Source organism: Scyliorhinus torazame, chromosome 8 (genome assembly GCF_047496885.1).
Source record: "Scyliorhinus torazame isolate Kashiwa2021f chromosome 8, sScyTor2.1, whole genome shotgun sequence".
Lineage (NCBI taxonomy): Eukaryota > Metazoa > Chordata > Chondrichthyes > Carcharhiniformes > Scyliorhinidae > Scyliorhinus > Scyliorhinus torazame.
In genome coordinates, this window is record NC_092714.1 from 46,915,426 (window position 1) to 46,934,406 (window position 18,981).

General features: G+C 41.1%; 1 protein-coding gene across 2 annotated transcripts in view; it reads right to left on the bottom strand.

The window, feature by feature from the left end:
* The window catches only part of tbc1d23 (TBC1 domain family, member 23), a 122,401-nt gene that overhangs the window by 59,456 nt on the left and 43,964 nt on the right, over positions 1 to 18,981 (bottom strand). For both annotated transcript variants that reach the window (XM_072513496.1, XM_072513495.1), the window contains exons 7-8: positions 15,501 to 15,547; positions 2,632 to 2,735 (exon numbers count right to left, since the gene is read on the bottom strand). In XM_072513496.1, coding sequence (XP_072369597.1) covers positions 2,632 to 2,735; positions 15,501 to 15,547 — 151 coding nt within the window. The remainder of the gene's footprint in view (positions 1 to 2,631; positions 2,736 to 15,500; positions 15,548 to 18,981) is intronic.

An 18,981-nucleotide genomic window follows, 5' to 3' on the forward strand; every position in this document is an offset into this window, starting at 1 on the left:
GGACTCTTTGGTGACGATATTTGGGGTTACAGAGAAGCCGGAGCTCATAGAGAGGAGGAAGGCCGATGTCATAGCCTTCGCCTCTCTGATTGCACGGCGATGGATTTTACCACCGGGGGTAGCAGCATGGTTGGGTGTGACTTCCTGCAGTTAGAGAAGATAAAGTATGAGTTAAGGGGCTCAGCAGGGGAGTTTGAGAAAAGGTGGGGGATGTTTGTGACCGTGTTTGAGGAGCTGTTCGTCGCAGGAGGGTGGGGGGTGAAAAAGGAGAAAAAGCTGTACAAGCTGTATAGTTGATTATTGGGAAGAATGTTTCCCGGTGTGTTTATTTGCTGTAACCTACTTTGATACAAGTTTGAATAAAATGCGTTAAAAAAAAAAACACAAAAGAGTCCTTTACAGGATCATTGTACATAATGCTCACCTGGAACAGCCTCTGTAGTTGGGAAGGGGAGGTACACCATTATTGATCTCGGGAATGATTTTTGGGTAGCTCTCGGCTTTGTGGCAGCTAGAGTCAAAAGAGGGACTGTCAAAGAGAGTGAGCCAGCAAATCAACTCATATTGTGCCACCTGATGTTGGCAGCGTGACCACTATCGTCGACTCCTCGATTTGAATATTTTTGGAAAATAAAATTCGGGCAGCCCAGATTTCTGTAACAATTTGAGAATTTCCATGATGGGGTACGCTCATTTAAAAAAAGACTATGTAATGAGTTGCAGTTATACACCATCAAAAGATGGCAAAACAAATTATATCCTATCATTACTCCATAAACTGGACTTTGTATCAATTAAGTATTATGATGTTAACAAAACCAACCAAATGGTGGAACAAGAGGCCCCTTGGTATGTGTAACTAGATTCTCCATTCTAGTTTCCTTTTAAAGATGCTGATGTTTGAAAAAGTAGCAGGGATTAAACACTTCCCCCTCAAGGGAGAAAAGATACTTCAGAAAGAAAGGCGCCAAGTTGTATCACTGAACCACAATTTCTTGCCGAATGCCTTCTATGCAGTATACAAAACATGTTTGAGAGAACATAAAAAACAGTTAACTTCCTGCCCAATAAAAGTCTGAAATATATTTAATTAAAAAACAGAATTAAAATAAAATTAATCAATCAATTGCAAAAACATTCAAGATAACTAGATAGCTCACCCAAAACACAATCTTAAGCTGCACAAGATCAATGGAACCCAGAAAAGTTAATATTGAGAAAATAAATCTCTGAATCATTATTTTTGTTAAATTTCTTATTGTTTTTAAACATAAATCACCATGTTACAATTCAATTGCAATCCCTTCCCCCACAATACTTTTGTCTTGTTTCACAACTAAGTGGCAGATTTCATAAATAGGATCAATGAAACAAAATCAGTCGCCCTTGCTCGTATGCCACTGCTAACAATCAGCTGATATTCATGGTACACTGCTCACTGAAGAATACATGTGGTGCACACCAAATTCACCTGTACTTTTCAACAGTAATAGGATATATTGGACTAAAGCATGCAGATTCAAGCTGCTAAAGAGCTTAATCTACTGTTTAAACAGAAATCACAATATTACATGAAATATTTAAAAGGATAAATCTAAAACTAACTAGATCAGTATATAGGCTTACACGTAGTTTTAACATTTTAAAAATGAGAGAATAGGAATTTTAGATGGATGCATCACTTTGATCTCTTTGCAGATTTTTAAGGGGTGTAAATATATGGCATAAACATTAGTTCACCAATGGAGCTTCGCAGCCTCAGTCAGAACAGACGTTGAGCAGCCCAAGCTGCGTTTTTTGCTTGGGACTTATTTCAAGTTTTAATTGTTTTTTTTCATCCAAACAAACTACTTAAAGAAAATCTGAATATTGGTCCTTTCCCATGTATTCTTCAGTTTTTTAAGACTGTCAGCAAAGTATAAATTCCCCCAATAGCTTAGTATTAAAGATAAATTGCTTGCTCTACTGTCTATCAATCTGCCAATATCGTCAGTACATCAAAGTAACTGACATAGCCACCCAAAGCAATATTTTAAACAAGGATATTCCCCACTTTCTCAGACACACTGGATGTAATTCTCCCATTTTTGTGCGATGGAAAACATCTTCCATGTTTTTTAAAATAAATTTAGAGCACCCAATTCAATTTTTCCAATTAAGGGACAATTTAGTGTGGCCAATCCATCTACCCCGCACATCTTTTGGGTTATGGGGGCGAAACCCATGCAAAAAATGGGGAGAATGTGCAAACTCTGCATGGACAGTGGCCCAGAGCCGGGATCGAACCTGGGACCTCGGTGCAGTGAGGTAGCTAACCACTGCGCCAACTTACTGCCCTTCTATGTTAACTCAAGCCATTTTAAAAACAGTATGACATGAAGACCAAAGTTCTGAAGTTCCCAGATGTTTTTATAATAGAAAAACATGTTTTTCTTTCGGGTGGCATTTGATATTAGTTCAAATTTATGTTGCAGTGTCATAAAGCAGATCATACAAATTTTCTTGAAAAGCAAATAATGGGAGTTTTTTTTAAAGAGGATTCTGCCTAACCTGATACTTGATTATATGTTTAGTTGTTACTTAGATCAAAAATGAAAGTCGAATGCATTTGTTCTTTAGAAATAAGAGTACCTTTCTAAAGGAAGCAGGTGTTCTGGCATAATAATAAAGTGCCAATGAAAAGAGATCCTCTATATCTTCTGTCTCCAGGTTGCATGGAACACTTTCAACTGATCCTGAAATACAAACATATGATGCACTGGGTTCACACACATTCTGACAATAAAAACAAGTCCATTCAGTTTATCCCTTTAGTAATCTCCTTGCTTGGAATTGGATATTGGACGATGCAGTGATGTAGACCCAACATCACTTTAACAGGAGCCAAGATAGCAAGTTTAACAATGTTTTATTGTGTTGTTTTAAATACAATTCAAAAAAATATATACTATACATGCTCTTTTTTTAAAAAAACGCATTTTATTCAAACTTGTATCAAAGTAGGTTACAGCAAATAAACACCCTGGGAAACATTCTTCCCAACAATCAACTATACCGTTTGTACAGATTTTTCTCCTTTTTCAGCCCCAACCCTCCCTATCACCCACCCCCCCACGACGAACAGCTCCTCAAACACGGTCACAAACATCCCCCACCTTTTCTCAAACTCCCCTGCTGAGCCCCTTAACTCATACTTTATCTTCTCTAACCACAGGAAATCAACAGGTCACCCAACCATGCTGCTCCACCCGGTGGCGATGCCGACCGCCACTCCAGCAAAATTTGTCGCCGTGCAATCAGAGAGGCGAAGGCCAAGATATCGGCCTTCTTCCTCGCCATGCGCTCCGGCTTCTCTGAAACCCCAAATATCGCCACCAAAGGGTCCGGGTCCACTCCCTCCTGCACTATCCTGGCTAAGACCGTGAACACCCCCGCACAGAATCTTCCCAATTTTTCACAACCCAAAACACGTGCGCATGATTCGCTGGCCCCAGGCCACATCTCACACACTCATCTGCTACCACCTGAAAGAACCCACTCATTCTCGCCCGAGTCATATGCACCCTGTGCATCACCTTAAACTGTATCAGGCTCATTTTTGCACAAGAGGAGGTCCCGTTAACCCTTCGCAGTGCCTCATTCCATACTCCCCAATTGATCTCCATTCCCAACTCCACTTCCCATTTCTCCTTCATCTTCACCACCCGCTCGCCCCACTGCTCCCCCAGCCACTTATATATATCCCCAATTCTTCCCTCCCCTTCCACATCCAGAAGCAGCAGTCGCTCCAGCAGGGTGTATCCCGGTAATCTAGGGAACCCCTTCCAGACCTTTTGTGCAAAGTCCCGAACCTGTAGATACTTAAACTCACTACCCCTCGGCAGCTCTACCCTCACCCTTAGCTCCTCCAGACTGATGAACCCTTCCGCCAAATACGAATCCCTCACCTTGACCACCTCCTGTATACACTATCCATCCCCCCCAGAACAAACCCATGATTCTCGCACAGCGGCGTTAGCACCGACATCCCTTCCACCCTAAAATGCATCCTCAGCTCATTCCACATCTTCACCGTGGACTGCACCACTGGGCTCCCTGAATACCTACTCGGAGCAATTGGCAATGCTGCCGTCACCATAGCCCTCAAACTAGACCCCTTACAAGATTCCTCCTCCATCCGAACCCACTCTACCCCTTCTCCTTCCCGCCACTGCCGCACCTTGTCCACATTCGCCGCCCAATAATAGTGAAGCAAGTTTGGCAACGCCAACCCCCCCTGCTGCCTCTGCCTCTGTAACAGGGTCCTCCCCACCGTCGGCTCCTTCCCCGCTCATACAAAGTCAGAGATGATTGTGTCCGCTTTACGAAAAAAAGGCCTTTGGTATAAAGATCGGGAGAGCCTGAATACAATCTCTTAATTACCTACATATTTTGGTTTGCATCTGGCATGCAATGTGTCCATCATACTTATATACACTTGAATCTAATTAGCTTGGTGTTTCTAAAATTATTAATTGACCAAGCAGGGAGCACAATTCAGAAATGGATATCAAAATTATTCATCTAGCTTTCAATAAAGGGTCATTTGTAGGTGGCATGGTGCTGCAGTGGTTAGCATTGCTGCATCAAGGAGCATGGACCTGGGTTTGATCCCAGTCCGTGTGAAGTTAGCACATTCTCCCAGCGTCTGCGTGGGTCTCACCCCCACAACCCAAAAGATGTGCAAGGTAAGTGGACTGGTCATGCTAAATTGTCCCTTAATTGGAATAAATAATTGGTACATTTATTTAAAAAAGGAGAATTTGTTTATTACTTCATATAGGAAACAAGCTAAAGTACGAACTTCATTTGAAGTAATGGACTGGAGAAATGGTGCAATTATATTCAAGGGTTTGATTATTAATGCAGTTACAGATGCTGTTTTTAAAATCTAACTACGAGATGAAAGGAAAATATTGATTTGTCTATCTGCAATGAGTAAAGAAAATACTATTATTTATTTATGCAAACCAATTAAAAAGCTCTTACTTCACAATAACTGTGCATTTCTCAAATCTTTCAATAGCCATGTGCACATCTGCCCAATTCCCCATCATTTCTTTTAGCGTTACAACAGCATAATCTCTGCCTCATCAGGAGCAATATGGCAGATCTCTAAAATAAACAATAATTTGCTGTTTTCTCATCTCATAACCATACATTTCCCTGAGGGCAGAACATGGGATCTATGTATGTATACACACATATATTATTTAGATGTATTATGCCAATAACTTTAATTCCCCTTCATGATACTCCTTGAAAGAAAGAAAAAAAACAGGAAAATCACTAATCTGGCTGAAAATGAAAAAACAGAATTCATCTTTCTGTAACTGCATGTTTGTTTTTCCCACTGCTACCCCAAAGATGTAGGCCGCACAGTAGCACAGTGGTTAGCACTACTGCCTCACAGCTCCAGTTCCGGCCTCGGGTGACTGTGTGGAGCTTGCACTTTTTCCCCGTCTGCGTGGGTTTCATCCGGGTGCTCCGGTTTCCTCCCACAGTCCAAAGACTTGCAGGATTAGCCAGCTAAATTGCCCCTTAGTGTCCAAAAGATTAGGTCGGTGACTGGGTTAGGGTGGAGGCATGGCCTTAAGAAGGGTGCTCTTTCCAAGGACTGATACATACTCGATGGGCCGAACAGCCTCCTTTTGCACTGTAAATGCAATGATTCTAAAATAATGATAAAGTTATGGTGGAATGGGCAGAACACAAAGTTATCTAGAATATCATACCAGTGATAATGCAAAATAATTCTTTCTCATTTAGTAAAATAGCTGTAACTCAAGGAACCATCATAGCAAAATAACAAGTTTACAGTAGAATATTATATCCATGATGAATTAACAAATTTGGGGCAATTTTTAAGCGCTCTAACAAATGAAAATGGAAATCGCTTATTGTCACAAGTAGGCTTCAATGAAGTTACTGTGAAAAGCCCCTAGTCGCCACATTCCGGCGCCTGTTCGGGGAGGCTGGTACGGGAATTGAACCGTGCTGCTGGCCTGCCTTGGTCTGCTTTAAAAGCCAGCGATTTAGCCCAGTGTGCTAAACCAGCCCCTAATAATTCATTCTATCTTTGATCAAAGGTAGACACTGTCATGTCAGAGTACTTTTAAGACATGGAGAAGGTAGCTAAACAAATGTAATGGCCACAAGACATGTGGGTGTTACTGATTCAAACAAAGCTGGTAGGTAGAGCTAGTGAAGTGTTTGCATCGCTACCGGAGGAGGTATCTGGAATGTATGAGGAGGTGAAGAAATCCATCTTAAGTGCATATGAGCTAGTGCCTGAAGCTTACAGACAAAGGTTTAGAAATTTAAGGAAAGAATTTGGTCAAACATACATGGAGTTTGAAAGGCTCAAACAGAGTAATTTTGATAGGTGGATAAGAGCTTTGAAAATAGACCAAACGTATGAAGCTCTCAGAGAAATTATACTTTTGGAGGAGTTTAAAAATTCAATTCCTGATGTAGTGAGAACTCATGTGGAAGAACAGAGGGTTAAAACTGTGAGATTAGCAGCGGAAATGGCAGATGATTATGAATTAGTTCATAAATCAAAGATTGGTTTCCGACATCAGTTTCAGCCGGTGAGGGGTAGAAACTGGAGACATGAGAAATACTCAAGTGGTAACGGTAAAGGTGATCTGATGGGAGACAATAAAGAAAGAGAGTGTACCTCAGATTAAAAAAGAAATCCAGGAGGGTGGAAAAGAAATGAAAAGTTTCAAATATTTTCACTGAAATAAACAAAGCCATGTAAAGTCACAGTGTTGGTTCTGGAAGAAAAGCACTGGGAAGGTTGATGTGGTAAAACAGGATAAGACAGTGGGATTTGTTAGAGTGGTAAAGGAAAGCCCAAGGTAAGCAAAAGAGCTGCAAATGATTGTACAGCCTGTTCAAGAAGTAATTGTTAAGAAGGTGCCAGATGTATTTAAAGAATTTACTTGTGTGGGTAAAGTTTACTCGTGTGTATCAGGAGGAGCAGGTAAAGAAGTCACAATTTTAAGAGATACAGGGGCTAGTCAATCTTTAATGGTAAGAGATGAGGAATTATGCAGTTTGGGAAGAATGTTGCCAGAAAAGTAGTGATATGTGGAATTCAGGGTGAGAGGAGTAGCGTTCCATTATACAAGGCAAGGTTGGAAAGTCCAGTAAAGAATGGTGAAGTGGTAGTAGGAGTAATAGATAAATTATCTTGTCCAGGAATACAGTTAATCCTGGGTAATTATATAACTGGATCGCAGGTGGGAGTGATGCCTACTGTGGTTGATAAGCCAGTGGAAAATCAGACAACTGAAGTGTTGAAGGACGAATATCCTGGGATTTTTCCGGATTGTGCAGTAACAAGGTCGCAAAGTCACAGGTTAAGACAAGAGGAGAAATCAAAGAGTGAAGATGAATTGAAGTGCAATTATCAGAAATGATTTTTGATCAGATGGTTGAAAAAGGACAAGAACAGGTGGAGGATGAGGCAGATATTTTTAGTTCAGGAAAATTGGCGGAGTTACAACAGAAAGATGTAGAAATAAAACAGATATATCAGAAAGCATATACGGACGAGGAATCTGATTGTAGACCAGAGTGTTATTACCGTAAAAATGATGTCTTGACGAGAAAATGGAGACATATGCAGGCGGATGAAAAGTGGGCAGGAGCTCATTAAGTAGTATTGCCGGTAGGGTATAGAAAGGAGGTGTTGCGAGTTGCACATGAGGTACCAGTGGGAGGTCATTTGGGAATAAGGAAAACTCAAGCTAAAATCCAGAAACATTTTTATTGGCCTGGACTACATAAAGATGTAGTCAAATTTTGTCAATCATGTCACACGTCAAGTGATAGGGAAACCTCAAACAGTGATAAAACCAGCGCCCTTAATACCCATTCCAGCATTTGAGGAACCTTTTACAAGGGTCCTAATCGATTGCGTAGGACCGCTTCCTAAAACGAAAAGTGGGAATCAATATCTTTTGACAGTAATGGATGTGTCTACTAGGTTTCCAGAGGCCATTCCAGTACGTAATATTACAGCTAAAAGGATTGTGGAGGAGTTACTTAAATTCTTTACTAGATATGGACTACCCACAGAAATTCAATCGGATCAAGGATCGAATTTTACTTCAAAGTTATTCAAATAAGTTATGGATAGCTTAGGAATAAAACAATTTAAATCAACTGCGTACCATCCAGAATCGCAGGGAGTGTTAGAAAGGTGGCATCAGACATTAAAGACAATGTTGAGGGCGTATTGTCAAGATTATCCAGAGGATTGGGATAAAGGAATCCCATTCGTATTGTTTGCAATTAGGGATGTACCTAATGAGTCAACCAAATTTAGTCCTTTTGAACTAATTTTGGGTCATGAGGCAAGAGGCCCACTTAAATTAAGGAAAAATTGGTGGGTGAGAAATCAGAAATTACACTATTGGATTACGTGTCAAATTTTAGGGAACGATTAAATAGAGCAGGTGAATTGGCTAGACAACATTTGAAAGTTGCACAAAATGCGATGAAACGGGTAGCGGACAAGAAATCCAAAGTTCGTTGTTTTGCCAGTGGTGATAGTGTTATTACCAGTGGTAGGAGAGCTTTTAAAAGCTAGGTTTTGTGGACCGTATCAGATTGAAAGGAAATTAAGTGAGGTGAATTATGTGGTAAAAACACCAGATAGAAGGAAGACTCACCGAGTGTGTCATGTGAATATGCTTAAAAGGTACTTTGAAAGGGAAGGAGAGAAAAAGGAGGTTTTAATGATTCTAACTCAAAGTGACGAACCAATTTGACATACCTCAAATTAAATTGGAAAATGGGGATGTTCTTAAAAATTGGGATGAATTGTTCAGTTACCTTCCAGAGGAAAAACAAACTGACCTGAAAGAGTTATTGATATCACATGGGCAAGTTTGTAGAGATAAATTGGGAAGTACTAAAATGGCTATACATGATGTAGATGTGGGAAATGCTGTTCCTATCAAACAACATCCATACAGGCTTAATCCTTTAAAATTGGCACAGGTTAACAGAGAGATTGAGAGTATGCTGAAGAATGGCATAATTGAAGTGGGTTGCAGCCAATGGAGCTCACCCATAGTGATGGTACCTAAACCAGACGGTACCCAATGGTGTGTGTGGACTATCGAAAGGTGAATGCAGTTACAAGAACGGACTCTTATCCTATTCCACGTTTGAGTGATTGCATTGAGAAATTGGGACAATCTGCTTTTATTTTCAACTTCCGGACATGGAAAGAACATTTAAAACATCATATGGAGTTCTTCGATCGACTTCGTGGTGGGTTTGGTGATGAACCTAGCCGAAAGTGAATTTGGAGAAGCCCGAATCACTTTCCTTGCGGAGTTTCCGATGCCCTCAAGACGAAGGGAAATAATGCGATTTCTTAGCATGAATCAATTTGATCAAACCTTCGTGCAAAAGCTTTGTGGCGTGATTACTCCACTGATGGACTTGCTAAAGAAATGTAAAAAAAATTCAACGGACAGCGGACTTTCAACAGGCATTTGACTGCCTGAAAGCTGTGATCACCAATGCTCCTGTATTGGAGAATTGCAAACGGCTCTGTGGTCAGATTGAACCAAAGTATCTGATTCTGAAGAGAAATGCCAAGGAGTAGAGGAATGGATGGATCGTGCAGAGACTTTGTTCAAAGAGACTGTCAATCGAGAGGATTTTGGTTGGAGGAAGAAGAACAAAGAAAAATGGACTATATTATTATACCTGTTTGCATGTGCTGTTTTTTTTTTAAACGAAAAGGAATATTTACTGTGTACATTTCTTAGTGGATGGTGCAAAAGTGAAAAATGAAACCATCTTGAAGTTGATGGGTTGTTTTTTTATTGGGGGGAGGTGTCATGTGGGAGTACTTTTAAGACATGGATGTTTAAGCCATGTACCTTTAAGAAAACAGTGATGCCAGAGAGTGGGTGGGGCTGAGGTCAGGTCAGCCATTTTGCAGTTTAGTTTTGCAGGTTTTTAGTTTCAGTTTTGAAAAGAGCTGGATGTGTGTCTGTGTTTTGCAGTGAATTGGATATCTGCCATGAAAGACTATCTCTGGATCATTTGGGTGATTTAATCTTATAATAGTGAAGCCTTTAACCTGATGTGATTTTGTTTAAAGGTGTTAAGTCTCTTGGAAGTTTGAAGGAACATTTTAGGGAATTATTTACTGTTGCAATATTTTCTGAGTTATCTTCGAAGGGGTGTTAAGAGATCCGATGTTTATTTAAGATGTTAAGTTGAGTTCATGAAATAAACAGTGTTTTGTGTTTAAAAACCCACGTGTCCATAATTGTAATCCCACACCTAGGGAAAAAGCCGTGTGCTAGGAAAAGCAAGAAATCCATTAAAGGGAGAGGTTGGTTGAACTCCATGATACATTTTGGGGTTCTGAAAACGCCTCACCCATAGCAACATCTTCCAAACATTTTACTATTTGAAATAGCTTAAATTGACATCAACTTCAGCTAATTGAATGAATGAATGAATGAATATCGCTTATTGTCACAAGTAGGCTTCAAATGAAGTTACTGTGAAAAGTCCCTAGTCGCCACATTCCGGCGCCTGTTCGGGAAGGCTGTTACGGGAATCGAACCATGCTGCTGGCTTGCCTTGGTCTGCTTTCAAAGCCAGCGATTTAGCCCTGTGCTCCATTACAAAGTGAAACGCGCCAATTAACAAATGAAAACTGTTATGTCACCAAAAGCATATGCTGGAAAAGCACAGTTTTTACAAAACATCGTGCTTTATTCAGATTAACATGAGGAATTGGGTACAATTCTATTATGTTCTATCAGGCTTATTAGTTCAAAGTAAACCATCAAATCGAACCACAATCACTGTAGCATGCAGAAGCATGACTCAGCATTTTTCTTCTCTTTATCTGTATGTGACAAAAGCAGCAGATGGCCAAACAAAATTATCATGCTTCAATCTTTGCTCTTCAACATTTTGTTGAGCCTTTGTTGTGCCTCTTCTTGGGCGAACCTATTTTTCTTTAGGTCAGGTGCTCTGTAGTTCTCCAGATGGGGTTTGACCAAGACTTTGCTTGCGATTCTGAATGAATTGTAGTTTCGGAGAGTGGAAATCGGGACGTCTGGCTACAAGTGCATTACAGAAGGTAAGGCATGAGGTAATAAAGGCATGGATTCTTATCTCAGTTGCAATGAAGAATACTGGGAATATTCCAAAAAGGGAGCAAGCCCTGATAGCGAAGTGCATTGGGAAACAAGACTCAGCTCCGGAAGAAGCAATATGTCCTTGTGTAGTACTACTGGATTTCGCTTAATGGAGAAGTCTTTGAGGTTGATGCAGTTAAAGGCAGAAGCATACAGAAAGTGATGATAGTAAATAAAATAGCTTCAGTTTTGCCCAATTTATACTGGGGGACATTTTAGTTTATCCAACAACCGGCCTCCCTGAACAGGTGCCGGAATGTGGTGACTAGGGGCTTTTCACAATAACTTCATTGAAGCCTACTTGTGACAATAAGATATTATTATTAACTATCATCAGACAGGTGTTGTTGCATAGACTACATTTAAATATTATATTTCTATATTTTTACCAAAAAAAAATTAATTCATAATAAATGGATGACTGCTTACAATGATTATTTACAGGTTGTAATATTGCACAATAAGATCAATTTTAGGATGTAATCCTGATTGATGATGAGTGTTTTATGTTAATTGTTTCCTCCACAGAAGTATGGGGGAGCAATCAAAAGATCCTTAAAACCATTCCAAATGAATTGAACATTAGTCAATTTGCCTTGAACCCCAAAAAGAGACAGATTAGAGTAGATCTGAACTGATAGACATCAAGTGATTCATTTCATTTATAATTCCACAACAGAAACTGTGTTTTTAAAAGAAAAACTGGAATTGCTCCAACTATAACACAGGAAATTTGTGTCATTCTGTTAAATTCTACTAATGCTGACCTATTACAACTTTCTGCTAAATATTCATCACAGAAAGAAACATAGAAAACTTATGGCACTGCTGCTTTTAGTCCCTGTATTAGAATATTAAAAAGCTGTTCTCTGCAAAAGTTAATCCGGCAGCAGATCTATGTCATGTACATAGCCTGTTCCTTAGCTGTCAGTTGATCAACAATGGCCAAAATAAACAGTACTGCAGTCTCATCTGCAAGACTGTCAAACCATCAAGATTCGGGTCAAGTCAGCATGTTAGAGTACGCAGGGTTGGAAGCATAGTGGGCTAGAAACCACTAGTTTCTCTGCAACTTGTATTTGTTTTACCTTGTGCAAGAATTGTGTGACAGGCAACAGCAATTCTTCTCACCATATATCACCACAAAATAAAATCTATTTCCCGCATAGAGCTTTTGTTTTAGAGCCATATCCAATTGAAGAACTGTACAGCCTTAACTTAACTGACCATTAGAGTGGTTGCTGAAAAAGTGCTGTAAATATGGCAAATGAGGAGACCATAGAATTCCTACATTGCAGGAGACCATTTGGCCCATCAAGTCTGCATCGACTCTCTGAAAAAACACCCTTACAAGGCCAACTCCCTCGCCTATTCCCATAACCCCACCTAACCTACACATCTTTGGACACAGAGGGGAAATTTAGCATGGCTAATCCACTTAACTTTGGACTGCGGGAGGAAACTGGAGCATTCGGAGGAAAAACAATGCAAAACAAATCCCTACATTCATTTTGATAGTACTCTATTAGTCCATCTCCCAGGTGCATGGATATGGTTACGTTACTGGACCAGGAGTCCAGCGGTCTGGACTAATAATCCAGAGAATTGGAGTTCAAATCAACAGAGTAATTTATTGGGTTGCCACAGTTCTCATATTCTTTCAGGAAGGAAACTTGTCCAGTCTGATCTAGGAGACTCCCACATCAACATCATTAAATATTAGCTCTGTGTCAAGGGGGCTAGCAAGCCATTCAAGCAACTAAGGATTGGAAATAAATACTGATGATGCACATAACCTCAATGGATTTATTCATGAGTGAAAACAAAGAATCAAGAATAGGCAAGACTGCATATAAAGGTGGCAATGATTCATAGATTAGAATCATAGAATCCATACAATGCAGAAGGAGGCCCATCGAGACTGCACCGACCCTAAGAGAACCCTACCTAGGCCCACACCCCCATCCTATCTCCGTAAGCCAACCTAACCTTTTCAACACCAAGGGGCAATTTAGCATGGCCAATCCACCTAACCTGCACATCTTTGGATGGAGGGGAAACAGGAGCATCAGGAGGAAACCCATACAGACAGTGGCAGAAAGTGCAAACTTTCAGAGACAGTCTCCCAGGACAGGAATTGAACCCGAGTCCCTGGCACTGTGAGGCAGCAATGTTAACCACTGTGCCGTCCCTGTACAATGCACAATTCGGCAGTATTTAAATGTGGACAGAAAACATTTTAAGATCACAAATTTGGCCCACACTAATTCACCCACCTAGAAACACTGTGAACTCTTTCCATTGTAGCATCAGTCTTGTCCAGGATTTTCAACTTTATTACTCTACCAAGAGGTCGGTTCTCTGTATAATCACGGGATTTATGAAGAATTTCCCAATATCCATTCTACATCGACTCAATTGTTTGAATGTCTCTCCTAATCGTGCTCTCGCACATTAATTTGCAGTACATACCAGATTTATCTTTACCATTCCATCAAGGATGAATCAAAAACTAAATTGTAAAATGAGAAAATGGAACAAAGGAAATAAATTAAATGAAATAAATCTTTTGACACCTACTAGGACCATGCATGTGCACAACGTGCATGTGGATAAAACTGACTGCAGTGGCTGGTTTAGCACAGGGCTAAATCGCTGGCTTTGAAAGCAGACCAAGGCAAGCCAGCAGCACGGTTCAATTCCCGTACCAGCCTCCCCGAACAGGCGCCAGGATGTGGCGACTAGGGGCTTTTCACAGTAACTTCATTTGAAGCCTACTTGTGACAATAAGCGATTTTCATTTTCATGTAAAGGGGTAACATAGACCGGGAAATAAATTAAGCTTTAGGTCATGAGAAGCGAATTCCAAGTCTTTAGAAATGGTAGTGAGAAATAAAGGGAAGTATAGGTAACTTTCATGTTTTTTTGTCCCCAATTGGTTATTAAAAATGTTGGGCGGAAATCAATGGAAAATTTCGAAGTTCATCGACGGCGGGTTTATCAGGGAGTTCCGGCGAGTTCCCCACCGCTATCCAATGACACTTAGGTCCTGGGGAGTTTCTCGGCGGTTCAGCCCACACAAAATTTGTTTCAGCACTGAACTCAGAGCTAAACTCCGAGATCTGGCCGCCATTTTGAAAGGGTGCCCCAATCTCCAAGTGAGCTTGTGGGACCCCACACTCCCCACCCATGGGAAATGTCACCCCCCCCCCAACACACATGGGCACTACCCCAGACACCCCCCCTCCCCTGACCCTGACCACCCATGGGCCTTTGATAGCCGAAAGACCCCCGGGTGCTGTTCTGCCTGGTCCACGTTTGTGTGGACCAGTACTGAACAGTGGGTAGATGCGGCCTCGCTGGGAGGCTGGTAGATCCCAATTATGCTCACCAAAGTCAGATTAAAACTGATTTCGGCAATTTGGTCAAACCCCTTTTGGGCAGGATTCTGACTCAGATGCCTCGTGGGATTTGGGTATATCCCGTGAGGCGTGAAGGCTGCCGGGAAACCTGTGGGAGGCCTCTCCCGGCATCCACGGCTCGAGCGAGAGTGCAACATGGCCGGTGGATCCCTCCCTTTATCTATATCTACATGTTCACCTGGGTGAGATAGAAGTGGCAGCTGAGAAGGAATTCAACAATGGAATTAATTGAAATTTCAACATTTCAAGTTCTTATGTTTCAGATGCAGACAGGCTAATTATCTGTCCCATGTTATGATTTGTGACACACAAGATTTTTAAATAATATAGGTTTAAAGAATAAATCTTTAAAAAGAGTCAAAGTTTAAAATGAGAAAAGTGTTTCAATATATATTTCTAGACATATAAATTTCATTTGCTCAGCAGTAGCTCAATTGCCTAGGTCTCAAGACTTCTCAAATTTTCTTAACCTTCCTTACTTCAACTTCCTCAAAAATTAATGCCATTTCCTTAAATAATAGGCCTTTATGAAACTATAGGCATAAAAAATTCAACTACATCTTTATTTGATGGAAATAGTGGACACAATTTTAAAATAACATTGTGTACGAGATATATACTAGACCCAAATATTAACTCAGAATGATCACTGTTTGGAAAAATATATTCATTACTTTATACATCTTCTACTGACTGGAATACTACATTGACATTGTGGTAATTTTTTGTGAGTTAGGTAGTCATAACATTGAACATATGGAAAATGGGATATTGTTAAGAAGTTCGCATTACAAACAACACATGAAATTCTGATTGAAAAAAGAGCTTATCTGGGTACACTTACGAATGAGCTCCTCCTTGGTTTCTGCCTCTTGAGACAATACAATTTCTCTGGGGGGAAAAATACATATATTATGGTACTGGATTTAATACCAAGTATTGCAAATATACATTTTTGTTATAAATTAAATTACCCAATTCATTTTTTTCCCCAATTAAGGAGCAATTTAGCGTGGCCAATCCACCTACCCTGCACATCTTTGAAATTAAAAATGAAAATCGCTTATTGTCACAAGTAGGCTTCAAATGAAGTTACTGTGAAAAGCCCCTAGTCGCCACATTCTGGCGCCTGTTCGGGGAGGCTGGTACGGGAATTGAACCGTGCTGCTGGCCTGCCTTGGTCTGCTTTCAAAGCCAGCAATTTAGCCCTGTGCTAAACCCACCCTTTGGGTTATGGGGTAAGACCCACACCTACATGGGCAGAATGTGTAAACTCCACATGAACGGGGCTGGACCCAGATCCTTGGCGCCATGAAGCAGCAGTGCTAACCATGCAAATATACCTTAAAGGGTTCTTTAAAGTCAGAAATTATTGTACACCGTTTTAAATTGGACAACAGAACCAAAAATACCCATGTGTTTCATTAGAGCATTTTTCTTCCTATTCAACAACCTGTATGACTATAGCAGACTTAATGCAGTAAAACCGCATTCCAAATCAGTGTCAATCTTTCTTGGATCTCCATGTTTGAATCCTCAAATTACATTTCCATCTCTGCCATAGTACTGAAATGGCTGGAGGTCACAAATGACATCCTGTGACTATGTGATCTATCCTCTGTGACCTATCGACCATAACACCCTTCTCTTGCGTTGTCTTGCGCTTGGTTCCATTCTTAACTAACTGACTGCAGTGAAAGAAGTCACCTACAATGGCTTCGCTTCCTACTCCATTACCTCAGATGTTCCAAAAGGATCTAAGTTTGGACCCTCTGCTTTTTTTCTACAACACATTGCCCCTCGGTAACATCACCAAAATCACAATCAGTTTCCGCAGACATGCTGATGATGCACTGCTCTAATCTCACAACTATCTCCCCTCTTAACTCATCATCTCATCAGTCCAAAATGTGCAGGTTAGGTGGATTGGCAATGCTAACCCTTAGGTTAGGTGAGGCTACGGGGATAGGGTAGATGCGTGGGCTTAAGTAGGGTGCTCATTCCAAGGGCCGGTGCAGACATGATGGACCGAATGGCCTCCTTCTGCACTGTAAATTCTATGATTCTACTGTGACTAAATTATTAGGCTGTGTATAGACCCCGCCCCCCCCCCCCCCGCCACCCCAACCTCTCCATTTGTCTCCACTTGTTTTAAGTTTCTACGTAATACATATGCTCTTAGACCAAGTTTTCAGTCATCTGCCCTCATATCTACTTTTCACTTGGTGTCAAATTTTGCTTTATAACGTTCCTATGAAACATGTTTTATTACGTAAAATGAGAGGAGGAGAAACTTCTTTACTGAGAGAGTTGTTGAGATTTGGAATGCGCTGCCAGGGAGAGTGGTGGAGGTGGTTCCATAGGATGTTTCAAGAAAGAGCTGGATATATATTTGAAAGTGATGAATTTAGAGGGCTATTGAGATAGGGCTGGTGAATGGGACTAGCTAGGTTGTTCCTTTGGGAGCCGGTGCAGACACGATGGGCTGAATGGCCTCCTTCTGAGCTGTAAATAACAAACTAACAAAAAGACACTAGATAAATACAAATAGTTGTTGCTGTGGTAAAAGTTCTCAAGATTCTTCAGATTGTTCTCAAACAAAGTTTGACACTAAGCCAGAGGGACAGATGGAGAAAAGGAGGAGAGAGGGATAGAGAAATTTGGAGAAAGAATTCCAGAACTTAGGACTCCTATTTCCTAGGGTAGGAGTCAAGTACTAGGGGACATAGGTTTAAAGTGCGTGGAGAAAAGTTTAGAACAGATGTGCGAGGCAAGTTTTTTTTTAACACAGAGGGTGGGAAATATATGGAACGCGCTGCCTGGGGAGGTGGTGGGAGCAGGTACGATAGCATCATTTAAGGGACATCGAGACAAATAGATGAATAGGGTGGGAATGGAAGGATATGGAACCCATAAGTGCAGACGATTTAGTTTAGGCAGGTATCATGGTCGGTGCAGGCTTAGAGGGCCGAAGGGCCTGTTCCTGTGCTGTATTGTTCTTTGACCCAGGCAGCTGTATCACAGCTGTCAAAGGGAGATCAATTAAAATTAGGGATAGCACAAATAAATTAAAATAATTTGCATTTGTGCAGCACCTTTACAAAATAAAATGTAACGGTGCCTTCAGAGTGAAAAGCAGATATTATCGAACAAATGCTAAGCCACAATGGGAAAATTAGAAGAGGTAACAGAAAGCTCAGTCAAAAAATGGGTTTTAAAGTTTTATAAGATGTAGAGAGCAGTCAAAAGAAATGTTTAAAAAGGGAGTCCTAGAGTAGAATCAAAAGGCTGAAAGATCTCTAATCAATGGTCGTCAGAAGATGAGAATGGGAGCGAAATAAGTGAGCAGGATGTGGATTTCACTGAAGAAATTAGTTCAGAGCAGGTGGCCGAGGAAGATGGCAGAGAATGTAATAATAATCTTTATTGTCACAAGTAGGCTTACGTTAATACTACAATGAAGTTACTGTGAAAAGCCCCTAGTCGCCACATTGCAGCGCCTGTTCGGGTACACAGAGGGAGAATTTATAATGTCCAAATTACCTAACATGTCTTTCGGGACTTGTGGGAAGAAACTGGAGCACCCGGAGGAAACCCAGACAGACACTGGGAGAACGTGCAGACTACACACAGACAGTGACTCAAGCCAGGAATCGAACCTGGGACCCTGGAGCTGTGAAGCCACAGTGCTACCCACTGTGCTACCGTGCTGCCCAAATAATAGGGGCATGGAGTTAAGATGAACGTATAAAAGGTATCAACTGAATAACTATATAGTTCAATCTTAAGACAGCATTCAGCAATTGAGTATGACTCAAATGTAAAATCAGTCCTGTAACTTAATATTTTTAAAGTGGCTTCCGGGTGCGGCTATGCAGAGCTAGGTCGCATATTCGGTAGCTCCCGCTTGGAACGGACTTTTGGGCTCTTTACAGGGCCCCCACGGCATTTGTTTGACAATTCCCGGTGTGGGAAGAAGACTGCAACATTCCCCTGACAGTGTCCCCCAGGAATGGTATGTCGCTTGGTTACCAGACCCGGCAGAAACAGGAAAAGATTTGGCTGTAGGTGCAGGGGAGAGAGGGGCCTTTTCCAGCATGCAGGCGGGGGAAGGGCAAGGTTAAAGCTGCAAGCTGACTTGAGGGCCTTTATTAAAGGTGAATTTTAGCAGCAGAGGGAACAACTGTGAAAAGATCTACCAAGGCCATTGAAGAAGCGGGGACGAAGCTTCCGGTGGCAGCCATGGAGGAGTAGGTCACGCATTTGGCAGCTCCCGTCTGGAACGGACTCACAAATCTTTTTCGGGAGTTTCCTCAGACTTTTTG